The sequence below is a fragment of the Malaya genurostris genome, chromosome 2, assembly GCF_030247185.1.
Source record: "Malaya genurostris strain Urasoe2022 chromosome 2, Malgen_1.1, whole genome shotgun sequence".
Taxonomy (NCBI): Eukaryota; Metazoa; Arthropoda; class Insecta; order Diptera; family Culicidae; genus Malaya; species Malaya genurostris.
This window is the reverse complement of record NC_080571.1, coordinates 231,719,763-231,734,140: the sequence shown is the minus strand read 5'-3', so window position 1 is coordinate 231,734,140 and position 14,378 is coordinate 231,719,763. Positions and strand designations below refer to the sequence as shown.

At 32.4% G+C, this 14,378-nt stretch overlaps 1 protein-coding gene and 1 non-coding gene across 4 annotated transcripts in view; one reads left to right on the top strand and one right to left on the bottom strand.

Moving 5' to 3' along the window:
• LOC131428073 (facilitated trehalose transporter Tret1-2 homolog) overlaps positions 1-10,966 on the top strand; it is a 29,014-nt gene extending 18,048 nt beyond the window's left edge. For all 3 annotated transcript variants that reach the window (XM_058591727.1, XM_058591726.1, XM_058591725.1), the window contains 2 exons: positions 1,453-1,644; positions 9,343-10,966. In XM_058591727.1, the coding sequence (XP_058447710.1) occupies positions 1,453-1,644; positions 9,343-10,433 (1,283 nt within the window). In that variant the 3' untranslated portion in view covers positions 10,434-10,966. The remainder of the gene's footprint in view (positions 1-1,452; positions 1,645-9,342) is intronic.
• Positions 10,967-13,909: 2,943 nt separating this feature from the next.
• On the bottom strand, positions 13,910-14,035 carry LOC131433385 (U5 spliceosomal RNA). The gene has a single exon (XR_009230186.1). It is a non-coding gene; the product is annotated as a U5 spliceosomal RNA (small nuclear RNA).
• Positions 14,036-14,378: the final 343 nt, after the last annotated feature.

Sequence of the window (14,378 nt, the reverse complement as noted above, 5' to 3'; positions counted from 1 at the left end):
GCATATGAGATTTTGATAATAAATGATTTTGTTAAAAAGACATATTACGGTTCTAGGCTCCTATTTGGGGTTGTCGGAATATCGATTCAGTAACCTCGATGATCGTTGAAAATATCGTACAATTTAAAAAGTCGAACAATAATATCCGAACGAATAATCGATTCATAGCCCTGTTAATCGATTACAATTTAATCTATTGGCTTGGAAGTTATATTCAATTAGCAAAACCGTGCATTCCTACGCATAGAAAACGAATTCTCCTGCCCAACAACAAAATATCCCTCAATGAGCTAGGAAAAAGTAGTATAAAGCGTTATATGCTGGACAAAACGGCTCCCTTCCTTTCTAAGTATTCAAGTTTTTTCTAAACAAATTTTTTATCACTAACACTATCTTTTCGTATGATCTTTCTGCTATGCCAGTTTGGCAGTTGTCGTTTGCTGGAAAATATGAAAAAACTGCCAATATCATTAGGCAGCTTTTCGATGTAAGGTTTTGCTTCGACCAAACAAGCATTTTAACCGTGTAAAACGTCTAATGAGCGGTTGCTGCTTAGTAATTAATTTTTAGAAGTGCTAATGTCTCTATGTACAGTATAAAAATCCCGAAAAACAAAGCCATTTCTTTGATAAAAGAATTTTCTCATAACAGTCACTCTACGGACATTATGCCCCACCTTCGATTCAACAGTATGCTCGAGTTAAAATATTGTTTTGAAGGTTTATAACGGTTATTAAAACAAAATGTAATTTAATTTAATTAATTGATTATGCAATTGATTTCTGATGCAAAGAATATCTTCTTTATCTGCTTTTCTTCTATACCGACATTTTGAGGGACATATTGCATCATTTGTTGTGTGGCATATTATATAATTGCTGGGGCATTATGCCTACGCCAAGCGAACAAATTGATAATGTGGTCGTTTTGTAAAATTCTTATCACTTCTACTGGAATCATTGAAAATTATGTTCCTCATGCGTATTGCAACGAAATACCTATATTCGAAGGAAATATATCAGTAATTTTAGAAATATTTCAATGTTTGCTTCAACGGGACATATTATGACACTTTACCCTACGTATCTGCATATAATTCTCATTATGACTAAAATCTAAGTTTTTTCATTTAAAAGGATTTCTAAAAGTACCGTAATAATCCAACGAGAAGCTAAACACAGTTAATCTGTCATTTGCATTTAGGTCGTAATAAAAAATTCCATACAGATATCATGTGCTCAACTTCCCCTCCATTTTGCTTCTGCTCGTGCGCAGATGTTTATTGACTAAAAGAAAACATTTGTACCGTTCATCAATTATTCCCAGTTTGTATTCTTCCCCTTCGCTTTTCGAACAAATTATTTTAGACACAGCGTAGACTGACAGACTCATGCAAGGGAAGTTATAGTTCTGACCGCTTACCTGCTGCCATATTTTGTACTGTACTTTCAGCTTCTATCAGTGCTATTGCATGTCCGTTCGGAGGATTAATTTCAGGCTACCTGCTAGATCGAATTGGACGCAAATGGACGCTCACACTGATAAATATTCTATCGATCGTTTCATGGGCGCTGATCGCTGTATCCAGTAGAACCAACTTCGAGCAGATGTACACTCAGATCTTGATCGCACGTGTAATCATAGGTGAGTGTGAGCTTTTGTGACGATGACTGTCTTTCCATTACTTATAGGTTTTTGCCATGCACTTTCCACAGAACTAATGTAAGCGTATTGGAACGAAACGAGGTTGGATGGAATTTTCATTCTTAGCATTAAAAAATATTCTTTACAATTTTAGTATTCATGCTGCAGATGGTGGGAGAACATTTTTCTTTTTACACGAGACAATGTTATTGTCAATATTTCGGTTTTCCGCCATACTACCAATAATATGGTCTAAAGAGCGAATATTGTCTCGTATAAGCCGCCATTTGAACTTTAATGGGTAATTTACAATCTTATACTAACAGACTCGTGTGAAGTAAAATTTCAATTTGATGTTCTTTTTCATACCAAGAAATATTTCCAGCTGATTCAACATGAAGTTCATGTGAAAATTCATTTAAATACTAGCTTCATTGCTTCTACACTCAATTTAGATAAGTTTTTCCATTGAATGTAACATGTTTTCCAATTGATTGTGTTTAACACACATTCTACATATATTTCTAAAATAGAAATTTCTATGCGGATTTTTCCTTACGATATTGATATATGATAGGATAAATCCGGGTGAGATTCCGCACTTTATTTTCAAAAATTGATTTTTCTTCAAACGTATTCGCCGAATCAGAACATGAACCGAAGGATCATGCTACATGTATGTATGTATGTATGTATGTATGTATGTATGTGTGAAGCCACCATCAGTTCAAGGCATTACCAATGTATGCGGGTAGACTTACAGTAGATCCGATTTTGATTATCAGATAGCTTTCATATAATTGCTGTTAAGAAGGCCAAAATGGGTTTTGAGGACCCGGCGCCTTCCAGCAAGAACATCCGGCCATATAATAAAGAAATTCGCTGTACCAGCTTAAACCCGCCTGATGGTTCGTTTGTTAGAAGGGTGCGTCTTACTCATTTCAGACCTTTAGGGAGAAACACAAAGCTTCCCCCGCGTGACTCAGGTTGGCAATCCACTCCATCATTCAGTCATTCACTTGTAAGATACCCTGATGCACTCCCTGCCCCTCCCCGTTGTCGATATACTTGAGCATAATACAACATAATACAATATAATAAATATTTATATAGAAAAATATAATATAATACAACACAATATAACATAATATAATATAATATAATATAATATAATATAATATAATATAATATAATATAATATAATATAATATAATATAATATAATATAATATAATATAATATAATATAATATAATATAATATAATATAATATAATATAATATAATATAATATAATATAATATAATATAATATACTATAATATAATATAATATAATATAATATAATATAATTATAGAGAACAGACATCCAAGTTAGTACAAACTTCTTTGAAAAGCTGTGTAAAGCAAGTGAAAATCTGTTAAAAATCACCGTTGCACACGACTTTGCACGTATGAATGTCTGTTGGATATCTTTTCTCTGTTATATAACATAATATAAAATAATATAACACAGTTTAATATAATATAGCACAATATAATATACCATTACACAATATATTCTAACAATATACTATAACATAATATTATATAATATAATATGATATAATAAAATATAATATAATATAATATAATATAATATAATATAATATAATATAATATAATATAATATAATATAATATAACATAATATAATATAATACAATATACACTGAGGTTTTTTATGCGGTTTTTTACGCGAATTTTCAGAGTTATGCGGTTTCCCTTCTGCGGTCTTTTTTTATGCGAAGTTTCAGAGTTATGTGGTTTTTTTATGTGAAGTTTCAGAGTTATGCGGTTTTTTTATGCGAATTTTCAGAGTTATGCGATTTTTTTATGCGGTACGAAAATTCTCATAAAAAAGACTTCAGTGTAATATAATATAGTATAATATAATATAATATAATATAATATAATATAATATAATATAATATAATATAATATAATATAATATAATATAATATAATATAATATAATATAATATAATATAATATAATATAATATAATATAATATAATATAATATAATATAATATAATATAATATAATATAATATAGTATAATATAATATGATTAATATAATATAATACAATATAATATGATACAATGTATAACAGTTGATGTCGCAGTGTAAGTTATGCTCTTCTTTCGCCGCAGTACTGCAGAAAATATAATATTTCATTTTAAATAATAATAATAATAATAATAATGATTATAATAATAATAACAACCATATATAATACAATGTGATATAATTCAATTCAATATATAACAAATGATGCAACAAACAACAGAACCACATGTTGCAATATACTATGATAAATATTGCACTTTAGGATGTGCTTCAAACTACAAGCCTTTTCGCACCCTCTCATTCTGCTACTAACGCAGAAGGGGATAGCACCCAGTCGACGCCGTTCTATTGACCAAATGTCATCATAGACGCTCGGGGAGGCATGAGATAGGAACTTGTGAGGACCACCATTTGATGACCCAAAACCGAAGGATCATGCTACATATTGAAAAATTTATTTGTCGTTAAATAATGAAATTTGCTCTTGATATTTATATTTGAATAAAAAATTCACATCCGAGTGAGATGTCACACTTCAGGGTGAGACATGGCACGAATATAAAACGTTGGAGAAAATGTTCGATATTGTTTTATACGAAAAGATTATCATTTATTGTTGTGTTTCAACTGAAAAGCAAACATAATCATTAAACAAACAAAAGTATAATTTCCTTGTAAAAGATAAAAGATTGTTTTTATGTATTTTACAATATTTTTTCAGTTCAATAACAATATCTCATTGGAGTGCTTATAGGTGCGGCATCTATACCGATTGGCGGGTTGGTGGCTTAATACGTAGGTCTTACAAGCCAATGGTTGTATGTTCGAACCTCGACCAGGGAAAGGGTTCTTGGTGTCAGTAGGATCCGTAATACTAGCCATGCAATGACATCCTCCTGTTCGGGTGCGTGCTACCCAATCTACAAAGTATTGTAATTTCAAGATTTTCCGCAATTGTTTTTTATGTTTGATATGTTCAGAATTTTTTTAAATATATTAAAATCGGTTGTGCAACTTACAACAGTTAAGTTTCACAATACTACTGTAGAACAACTTTAGGTACATCTAATACAATTGTGCAGCAAATCACCTACTTGTTCATGTTTCACTAACAGTTATGCAAGTTCTTCAGAAATTTTCACATCGTCATGTAAAACGAGAGTAACTATAACAATTGTGCAACTTATCAAAATCTTTCCAAACGGCTGTCATAATTGTATCGGACACAATATACGTCAAAATTTCTTTAAATCGAAATGATGCTCTCCGAAATGAAAACGAGCGAAATGATGTTCTCTCCAGGGAAAAAATTATAAGCCGAATTGTGAACCATGCTGTAAAAAATATTTTTCTGCTGAGTCCGCATAGTTTTGGCTGCCTCATGAATTTTTGGGTCAGTGTGTGCTGTTTTCTTCAGGTAAAAAAAAATTCTATAACATTCAAAACTTGAAAAAAAAAATTTCAAATGAACGCAAAACTTGCCGACATGAGAATATTATCATAAAAGTGGCAGAAATACAGCGTTATATACGCAAAGAAAACAAAAATCAATCAGATACTGGTTGAGCAACTTGTTTTTGCCACTTCAGCACATGGGCTTACCAAAATAATACCTGTAGTGCGTATCACAAAAGTCTGGCCCGCTAAGATGAATGACTATACTGTATGGTTGTTTAAATCAACTCGATTGTTTAAAATAATAACAAAACGTTTAATATTTCTTTCTGAAATATTTACATGTTCATGTTTCTCGTTATTGAACTAATATAAATCATTACCCTGCATGAACCATTTTCCATGGAACTCACTGTTACCATCGATGCCATATTGGAAAATATTCAAGAAAAATTCATTTCGAGATTTCTCAAGTTCAATAAAACATTGGTTTGATAAAAATCGTTTACACGTGCATTTTAAGAATGTTTGAATACACATATTTTAAACTCCGTCCCGATGATTCTCATTGAAAATATTAAACAGTTATTTTCACATAAATTGTTGTACTATCATCAAACCGCGTTAATTCAAAGGCGCTTGACAATTTCGGGCGTACGAAAACATGTTTTACCATAAAAATGCAGTTCGCTGTCGATTTTTCATTTACAAAAACACAAAAGATCAATTCTACAATATCATTTTGCATTTGCAGATTATTTTACAAGATCCATGCTTGTGTAGCAGTTACTAGAATAGTAATATATATATATATATATATATATATATATATATATATATATATATATATATATATATATATATATATATATATATATATATATATATATATATATATATATATATATATATATATATATATATATATATTTATATATATATATATATATATATATATATATATATATATATATATATATATATATATATTTATATATATTTATATATATATATATATATATATATATATATATATATATATATATATATATATATATATATATATATATATATATATATCACAACAGTTACTAGAATAGTATTATAGACTAACTTGATAAATTGCACAATCAGCAGAAAAATACAGGACAACAACTTAACCTGCTACTTGGGTATGAATCGGCTGCGAAGTCTGTTGAAACAAAAGGTCAAATACCTCCAAATGACTGCAATGCTAAGACTGCTTTTTTATCTACACCGATTGTAGGTGATAGACAACACTACACTAACATCGAATCGATATATGAGAGTCTCGAAAGTGTGACATCTATACCGACCCGGCATCTCACCCAGATTTACCCTAATACATATTTTGGCAATTTTTTATGGCGTATGGAATGAAGATGGATAATCGTTAAATAAAAATATCTAGATTTGAAGAAATTAGTTTTGTTTATGTTAAAGATGAGCAACGGTTCTAAAGAACTAGTTCTGCTGGAAGAAAATAGCGACAGTTCTCTAATTTTTTCAAAAGAAATAAAAGTGATTTAGTTCTACAAGAAATGGCATATTGCGACCTTTGAAAAAGTGCTACTTTGAACACATGCAATTAAGTACTTTGAACTATTTAGTTCTGAACGGTTCTTTGTAACTGAACTGTTTTTGTTCAACTCTAGATTGCATATCGTTTTCGAATAATTAAAATTTTTGGCTGATGTGGCCATTGAATTGCTGTAATGTATAAACAATAGAGTAACTGTAGAAAAGAAAATGAGGCTCGACTTTAAATGTTTATTTTAGAAAGACTAAACGAGTTCCCATAATTTGGTTATCCTTCTTCGTTTGTCTATAAATATAATGAAGCAATTTCTTAGAAAAATTGTAGAAGAAAGTGTTCGGTTACCGGCACCCTTATCTTTTAAGCTTATAACTTCTGACTAAGTGCACATATATACATCAATGGAAAGCTAAAGTCCCTTGCTACAACTGAATAAGAAACTAAGTTGATACAATCGACTGGAAACAATTTATTATCACTTTAGTAAAGTGATAAATTTTGGCCATTTCGAAAAAGGTGTTCGGTTACCGGCACTCCAAGAAATTTCGCTTAAAATTTAAAAATATTAGAAAAGACGGTTCTTGGTCTCTATACGATAAATGGGGAGACCTTTTTTTTTGCTCACTGAAAGTGAAGCCCGACAAAAACTTCCTTGTATACAGTAGATCCAGACAAATCCAGAGAAATTTTTGAGTTTTGACAGATTTTTGGAAAAATAACCTGGCAACTCTGCTACTAAGCAACGTTTAATGGCATTAAAGAGTGCATTAAAGGTCATTTTCTTTGACTTGGACGATTTGTTTGAAGTCATCATGACTAACAGAACCAGAGAACCAATGTTTTTACTTATATGATGGATGTATTGAAGCCGTCAAGTTTTCCACGTGTTGCATATCACCAGAGATGCCAGGTAATATAATAAGTTTAGCTAGCAAAAAGAAAAGATCGCGTTAATTTTCATTATTCAGTAATTTCTGACGAATGTCTTGAAACAATCGAAGTTTCAAAATTATAGACTTAAATTATAGTCTTTATACGGAAAACGGTTTACATGTTAATTAAGAAATTTGATAATTTACAGACAAATTTTTAGACTTGGCATCTCTGCATATCACTGACAATTTTTCGCGATTTATCGAAAAAAAAATGGGATGCCGGTAACCGAACACCTTTGGGTGCCGGTATCCGAAATCGTTAGATATTTTGAAAATGACGAAAAAAAACTATGGTTGTGAAAATTTTGATAGCATCTGATGTTAAGGTGAAATGTAGTGGAATGCACTTTTCGCGTTTTCGATCAATTATTCAAAAACTAGACCGATTTTCGAAAAACTAAAAACACTTAAGTTTTCGCAATTAAATTTATCACAACTAAGTATTCTTAGCATTTTGAAATTTTTCTTTGCCGAGCCATACTTGAATATTTTCTTGTCTTCAATCGTTCTTTTGAAGGGAGAACCCATGCTTGCTACTAAACTAAGGCATATACATGGAAAGCAAGTTAGTTAATACATATGCATATAACCTCATGTTAGTCAATCATAATTACTCATGATTCATAGCTCTAGTGTAATAGTAATCACTGGCAATAACGATTGAATTAGGATATATTTAAAGTGTGAAAGACTCAAAAATCCATTTCGAATCAATGAGTCATTTTTACATGTCAACAAAACGAGTGATAAACCCACTGCGCTCAATGACTGAAAATATTGCTGATTCCTATGTTACGATTCGGGCAACTCAAGCGGTTGAAATTTTGCGCGCCTTTTTTCAGACTACATTTCACCATAGATCGATTTCACCTTATAAATATTCAATCCATTCACCTTTTCGATTCGATTCCAGTTCAATTTATGATACTTTGAAAAACGTGAAAAAAACTTTTGTATTGATTTCCACGCAATTAAAATTTGTTTTGAGCGCAGCGAAAAGTACAAGTGTAGGTTTGCTTTCGTATTCAGCACAAAAAGAACATGCTGCTATTACACACACATAACATTTGTCGGAATGACGCTATCTGCTTTCTGTTAAAAGTTACGGTGGGGTGCCGGCAACTGAACACTGCCTGCAACCGAACATCTTCCCCTATGCTTTTGGCGAAAGGAAGTTGTTCTCGGAGAATCTGAAACAAATATTTGTTTGTTTACTAATTGTTTAGAAAACATAAGAGAATTTACACGATATTTCTATTTTCGGTCGTAATAAGACTTATTTTTTTATGTCAATCTAACTAGTTTTCGATGTAGGAGTATGTTTTTCTTTACTGACCTGGATGTCATGCAAATTTCGCACATCTAGAGTGAAACGAAATCACCCCAGATTTGATTTTCTAATAACTAATATATCCTATTTGATTATTTCTTAATGGTAAAACAGGTTTAAACACAAATCGGCTGAATCTATAAATAAGCACAATCGATTTATTTCCTTCATTTTTCGCCTTTGACTGATATTCTCAAAGTTTTACTTAGGTATATTATAAATTTTCCCCCATAAACTTTTGTAGAAACTGTTTCTAAAATAGTTAAAACTTTGTGTTTTGACACTATATTCATCAAGTACTAGAATATTTACCCAAACTATTCGTCGTTGTCATACTAAACATTTTCATGAATGTAATTTTCTTTTATTTCTAGGGTTGGTAATCGGCCTAGTCAGTGCTCCCGCATCGATCTACTCCGCTGAAATTGCGACACCACGAATGCGTGGCCGACTTACGGTGCTTACGTCCCTAGCGATCGCTTTAGGAATTTTGATAATCTACAGTTTTGGTTACTTCATTCCGGAAAACTTTCGTCTTGTAGCCGGGATCGCATCGGGATGCTGCGTAGTGTTTCTGCTGCTTTTGCTACCTCTAACGGAGTCTCCGGCGTGGTTATTGTCCAAACAACGAGAGCAGGATGCCGAACGCTCGTTAAAAAGAATTCGAGGCTACGGTAGTTGTCGGAAGGTCGTTCCGGAGATTGAGCTTGAATTGGAACGATTACGCAATAACATAGAAGCTCAACGGTTATCCGGAAAGGAGAGCTTGATCAACATAGTAAAGCAACCGCAGGTCTACAAGCCTCTTGGAGTGATTATAGGATTTTTTGGGTTCCAACAGTTCTCTGGCATTTTTGTGGTAATTGTTTATGCAGCGAAAGTATCTTCTGAGGCAAGTGTTTCGATCGATCCTTTCTTATGCACTGTACTGATAGGAGTGGCACGAGTTGTTGCTACTGTTTTGGTGGCGTACATTTTAGACACATGGGGTCGGAAGCCACCGTCCATCTTATCTGGAGTAGGAATGGCAGCCTGCATGTTCGGAATCGCAGCTTGCATTCACTTTCCCTTACCCGAAGAACTGCGTTGGATTCCGACATTTTTAATGATCGCCTATATTTTCACAAGCACTTTGGGATTTCTAACCATGCCCTTTGCAATGTTAGCGGAACTTTTTCCGCAGAAAATAAGAGGTCCAGCATCCGGTGTCAGCGTTTTCTTCACCTATTTGATGTCCTTTGTAATAATAAAACTATATCCGACAATGGTTGCCAACATGGGCAGTGCCAATGTGTTCATTTTTTATGGAGTTATTTCGATAATTGGAGTCATGTATGTCTACCACATTGTTCCGGAAACAAAAGGCAAGTCTCTTCAAGAAATTGAGGATTACTTCCGCGGGAAATCGGCTAATGATCGATCGAGCCAGTCAGTAGAGGACGAATTGTCGGCCTCGTCTCTGTAAGCCTGAATCCATGTGAATGACGAAATACTCAAAAGATTACTATGCTACTTAATTACCTTATCGTATTCAAAAGTGCCATTTAGTGTAGTTTTAACTAGTCCTTAGTCTCGTCAAAAGTCAGCGAAGAATGTTTTAAACATTTTTAAACAACATTTGTCATTTTTAGAATGACTCTTACCGCAAGAAATTTCACGATCTATTTTGCGTTAAATCAACTCAATTATTCAAATAATTATTTTAACTCATTCAAACAATAAGCTGAACTATGTTAGAAAATTTCTATATATTGTTAGATAAGTTAGCCGAAACAGTAACTCATTATAGTATGTTTTGAAAACCTTATTGCTCAGCACGAATCCGTCACTCAAAATAGTACCAAGTGCTGTGATAGTAGCTCTAATTACACGAACACTATCTGGATCTGTGTTAAAAATAGGGTCTAAATTGAAGAATTCATTTCGTAATAGACATCAAACATTTTAATTAGGAGTTTTAGTGCAGTTTAACTGGATATGCGTGAGGAAATAAATTATTTTATGATCAATAAACATTATTTCGAGCGATAGAACTCAAAGAAAACTGCCGAACTGTAACTGGGACCAGTTGACTCTTGAACTGTCTTCTCCGAACTGGGGAAAAAATTCTTACGACCGAACAATCTTACCGTCTATGCGTGCCAGTTTCAATTGGATTTTATATTAGATTAATGATTTTATGTTCTGATGCGAAAGAATTTACGTCACTATTGGTTTGCTTGACCGAAGCTCAATGAAGTATGATTTTTCAAACACATTTATGTAATGTAAGAAATTAAACTGAAAATTATTTCTGTTTAGACACTCTAAATTCAAGTTCAAATGTCTGAAACTCTTTCCTTTATCATCAAATAATCAAATCCTAAAACCAGCCTGGCTTACCATATGAAATTAAGTTATCAACAATGTGGTAACTATTCAACCAGAAGAAAAAAATAGAGTCAATCATATCCATTTTATAATTTCAAGTTCGAATGTTTGAATCTTTAGGATTAGCATTTGTAGGAAAACCGCACTCATCTCCGGACTATAATGGACTAAAAAACTAATTTTATTCTCAAATAATGAAAATTTGCCAAATAGTAATTTTTGAACTTGATTGATATGTTAAAACGATTGTTGTTTTTTTGGCCGTTATTTTTTTCTTCGTCCTGTTCACAGTTTAACAAAAAACCTACGCACCTATTCAGCCTTGACACTCACCTCTAACGGATAATGAAACTCTACAATCGTGGAATACATACAAAGACATACATCTCAAGCAATGACACCCACACATTAACTCGAAAAAAATTGAAAAAGCAATCATCCGAGATGTAGCTTCTAATGTAGTTGTTGATTCTGCACGCAGAGAAATTGAACTTGTTTAAAATAACAAAACAGTCAGTAGATTTTCACACCTGATTTCTGTTAATTTCAAGCTAGAATACAATTGTTTTGGAACAATTTTTCCCTTCTATCAACAATTATATCAATTTAATTTGAAGCAAAATTATCATCCTGGCTAACGAAAAAATGGTTTGTCTCGGCAGATATTATAGTTGAAATAATTCAGTTATTTATTACATGTCAACAACAGTTGAGTTGATGTTATTGGTAACGTATTTGTTGACTCAATTATGATTAAATTTATATCAAGGAAAAAAATTGGTTCATTCTATCTATGATATGTTTCGTGTAACGATACAAAGTGAGTTGTTTGAATTAACCGTATCAGTTTTTTTGTCTCATAAACCAGAGAAGTTTTCTCTTCCGTGGATAATCCAAAAAGTTCGCACGTGTTTTAGAAGGAAAAATTATGTGCTTCTTTCGTTTCCTTCGGGCTCTTCAACAGTTCAAGGTTATGTATGGATAATTAAAAATATTACTAAACTTGCATTACATTACATAACAGGTGTTTTTTACAGGAAATATCTGATGCAAGAATTCTGTCTTGGCCAGACTGATGGAGCGCCGAATTATTTGTTACAACAAAAATTAATATACCAGGAGCTTGATTGTGGCATGTGAAAGATTTGATCGTCCCACGACAAATGGGCCCACCTGCTATTGAAAGCAATTAACTGTTCGAAAATGGATAAAAATCGGAATAAAATTAGTTCGAAAATGACCTTGAAAATTAGTTTGAAAGAATTTTCAGAATAATGACAAACAAAAATGTATGATTTCAACAAACAAAAACGTATGTTGAAATACTAATTATTTTAGGTTTGAATCATTCATTTCAACTGTCATGTTTATAAGTTCAAAGCACTAATAATATCACCTTTATCTAAAGTTACTTCATTTTAAACATATTTTGAAAGTTAAATTTACCATGCTTCTACGGATTATTTTATGCGAAAATTCATAATTATGCGGTTTTCTTGTTTGTTCTTAAAAATGCACGAAACATCTAGTGTTATCACAAAATTTTTTTCGAGGTAACATCCGATCTCGACGTTTCATGTATTTCCAAAACATTTGGCAATAAACAAAAATTTTTCGATTTCTGAAATCCCAAAACTTTCGATATTCAAAAACATTTTTTTTTGTTTTATCACCAGATCTCGAAATTTCATGAATTTTTTAAAACATCTGGGAGCAAAACAAAATTCCATATGTTTGTGGTTTTTAATGCAAATTTTTAAAGTTATAGGTTTTTTATGAGAATTTTTGAAGTTTTGCGATTTTTTCAATACAAATTTTCGAAGTTATGCATGAAAAAATACCTGAGTGTATATTTTGTGTTCATGATTTGCTACCAAAATGTTTCAAAAATATGCGATAAATTGTCTGATTAGTTCTCGTTCATCTATTCTAGCCATTATAAATCATTTTCCGACTGACTATAACACATCCCGTTGATTGTAGCCCGAGTAATATGCAAATTAGTATGTTGGCTCGGCTAATGAGTACTCTCTCAGCAAGCGGTTCTATTTTGTTGGTCGTTGAGCGCTTGTTGAACGACATACTGCACGAAATATTCGTTCAGTTTGATGTTTTTTCTCTTGCAAAAATAGTGTCAAAATTAGGTAATATGAAGGTAAATATAGAAAGAAAATTTGTTGTTATTCTACGTGAAGTAGAAGAATTGTACATGTATGTATTGTTAGTTTAAAAAAATTTGTGGGAAAAAATTCAGAAATTCTCCAGTAAAACTAGTCCAACGGGGTTCCAACTCATATTAAAAATGGCTCAACAATGGACTTCTGTCTGCCGGGTTTGTTAAACGAAAACAATGGCATTCGATTCAACAGTCTCAACAACCTAATATCACCTATAAAGTAAACAAATCGATAAACGAAGGCCGCGTGTTGGCCTCCCGTTGAACGTTTTTTTTTTCTAAGAGGGTAATGAGATCCCGTACAAGAAATAATGTACCACTGTCCTGCTTGAGAATGTAACCATGTTACAATGTGATCCCATATTCGACGCCGTTTTTTCAGTTTAGGAGCCTATCAACCTTGTTAGGGAAGATAGGCAATAACAAAAATTTATTTTAGACTCATTAGAGTGTCCCTCTCCACGGAAATCTTTAGTAAAAGGCGAAAGATTTATTCGACATTTGAAGAGAGACCAGAGTGACGATCCCTTCTTTTCATTGGTCGCTTCATTCTGAACTGCTATGTTGCGCTAGTGATGAGTATGAGCAGTTCGCGTCGTCAGCAGCGTGTTTACCGAAGCAGGCAGAACGAACATGGTGCGAGCAAGATGACGGGGGGCCGAACTGCGCAGTGTTGCCGTACACATTGATTACTTAGAAAAGTGTATTGAATCGTTTGGGACAAAAACGAACCTCATTTTGAATACTGAAAATCTTTACAGTTCTATTTCCCTATGAAATGGAATTTGGAAACCTAATATCACCTATAAAGTAAACAAATGAGTGTCAAATTCAGGTAGGTAATTGAATTGTCTCTTAGCCAAT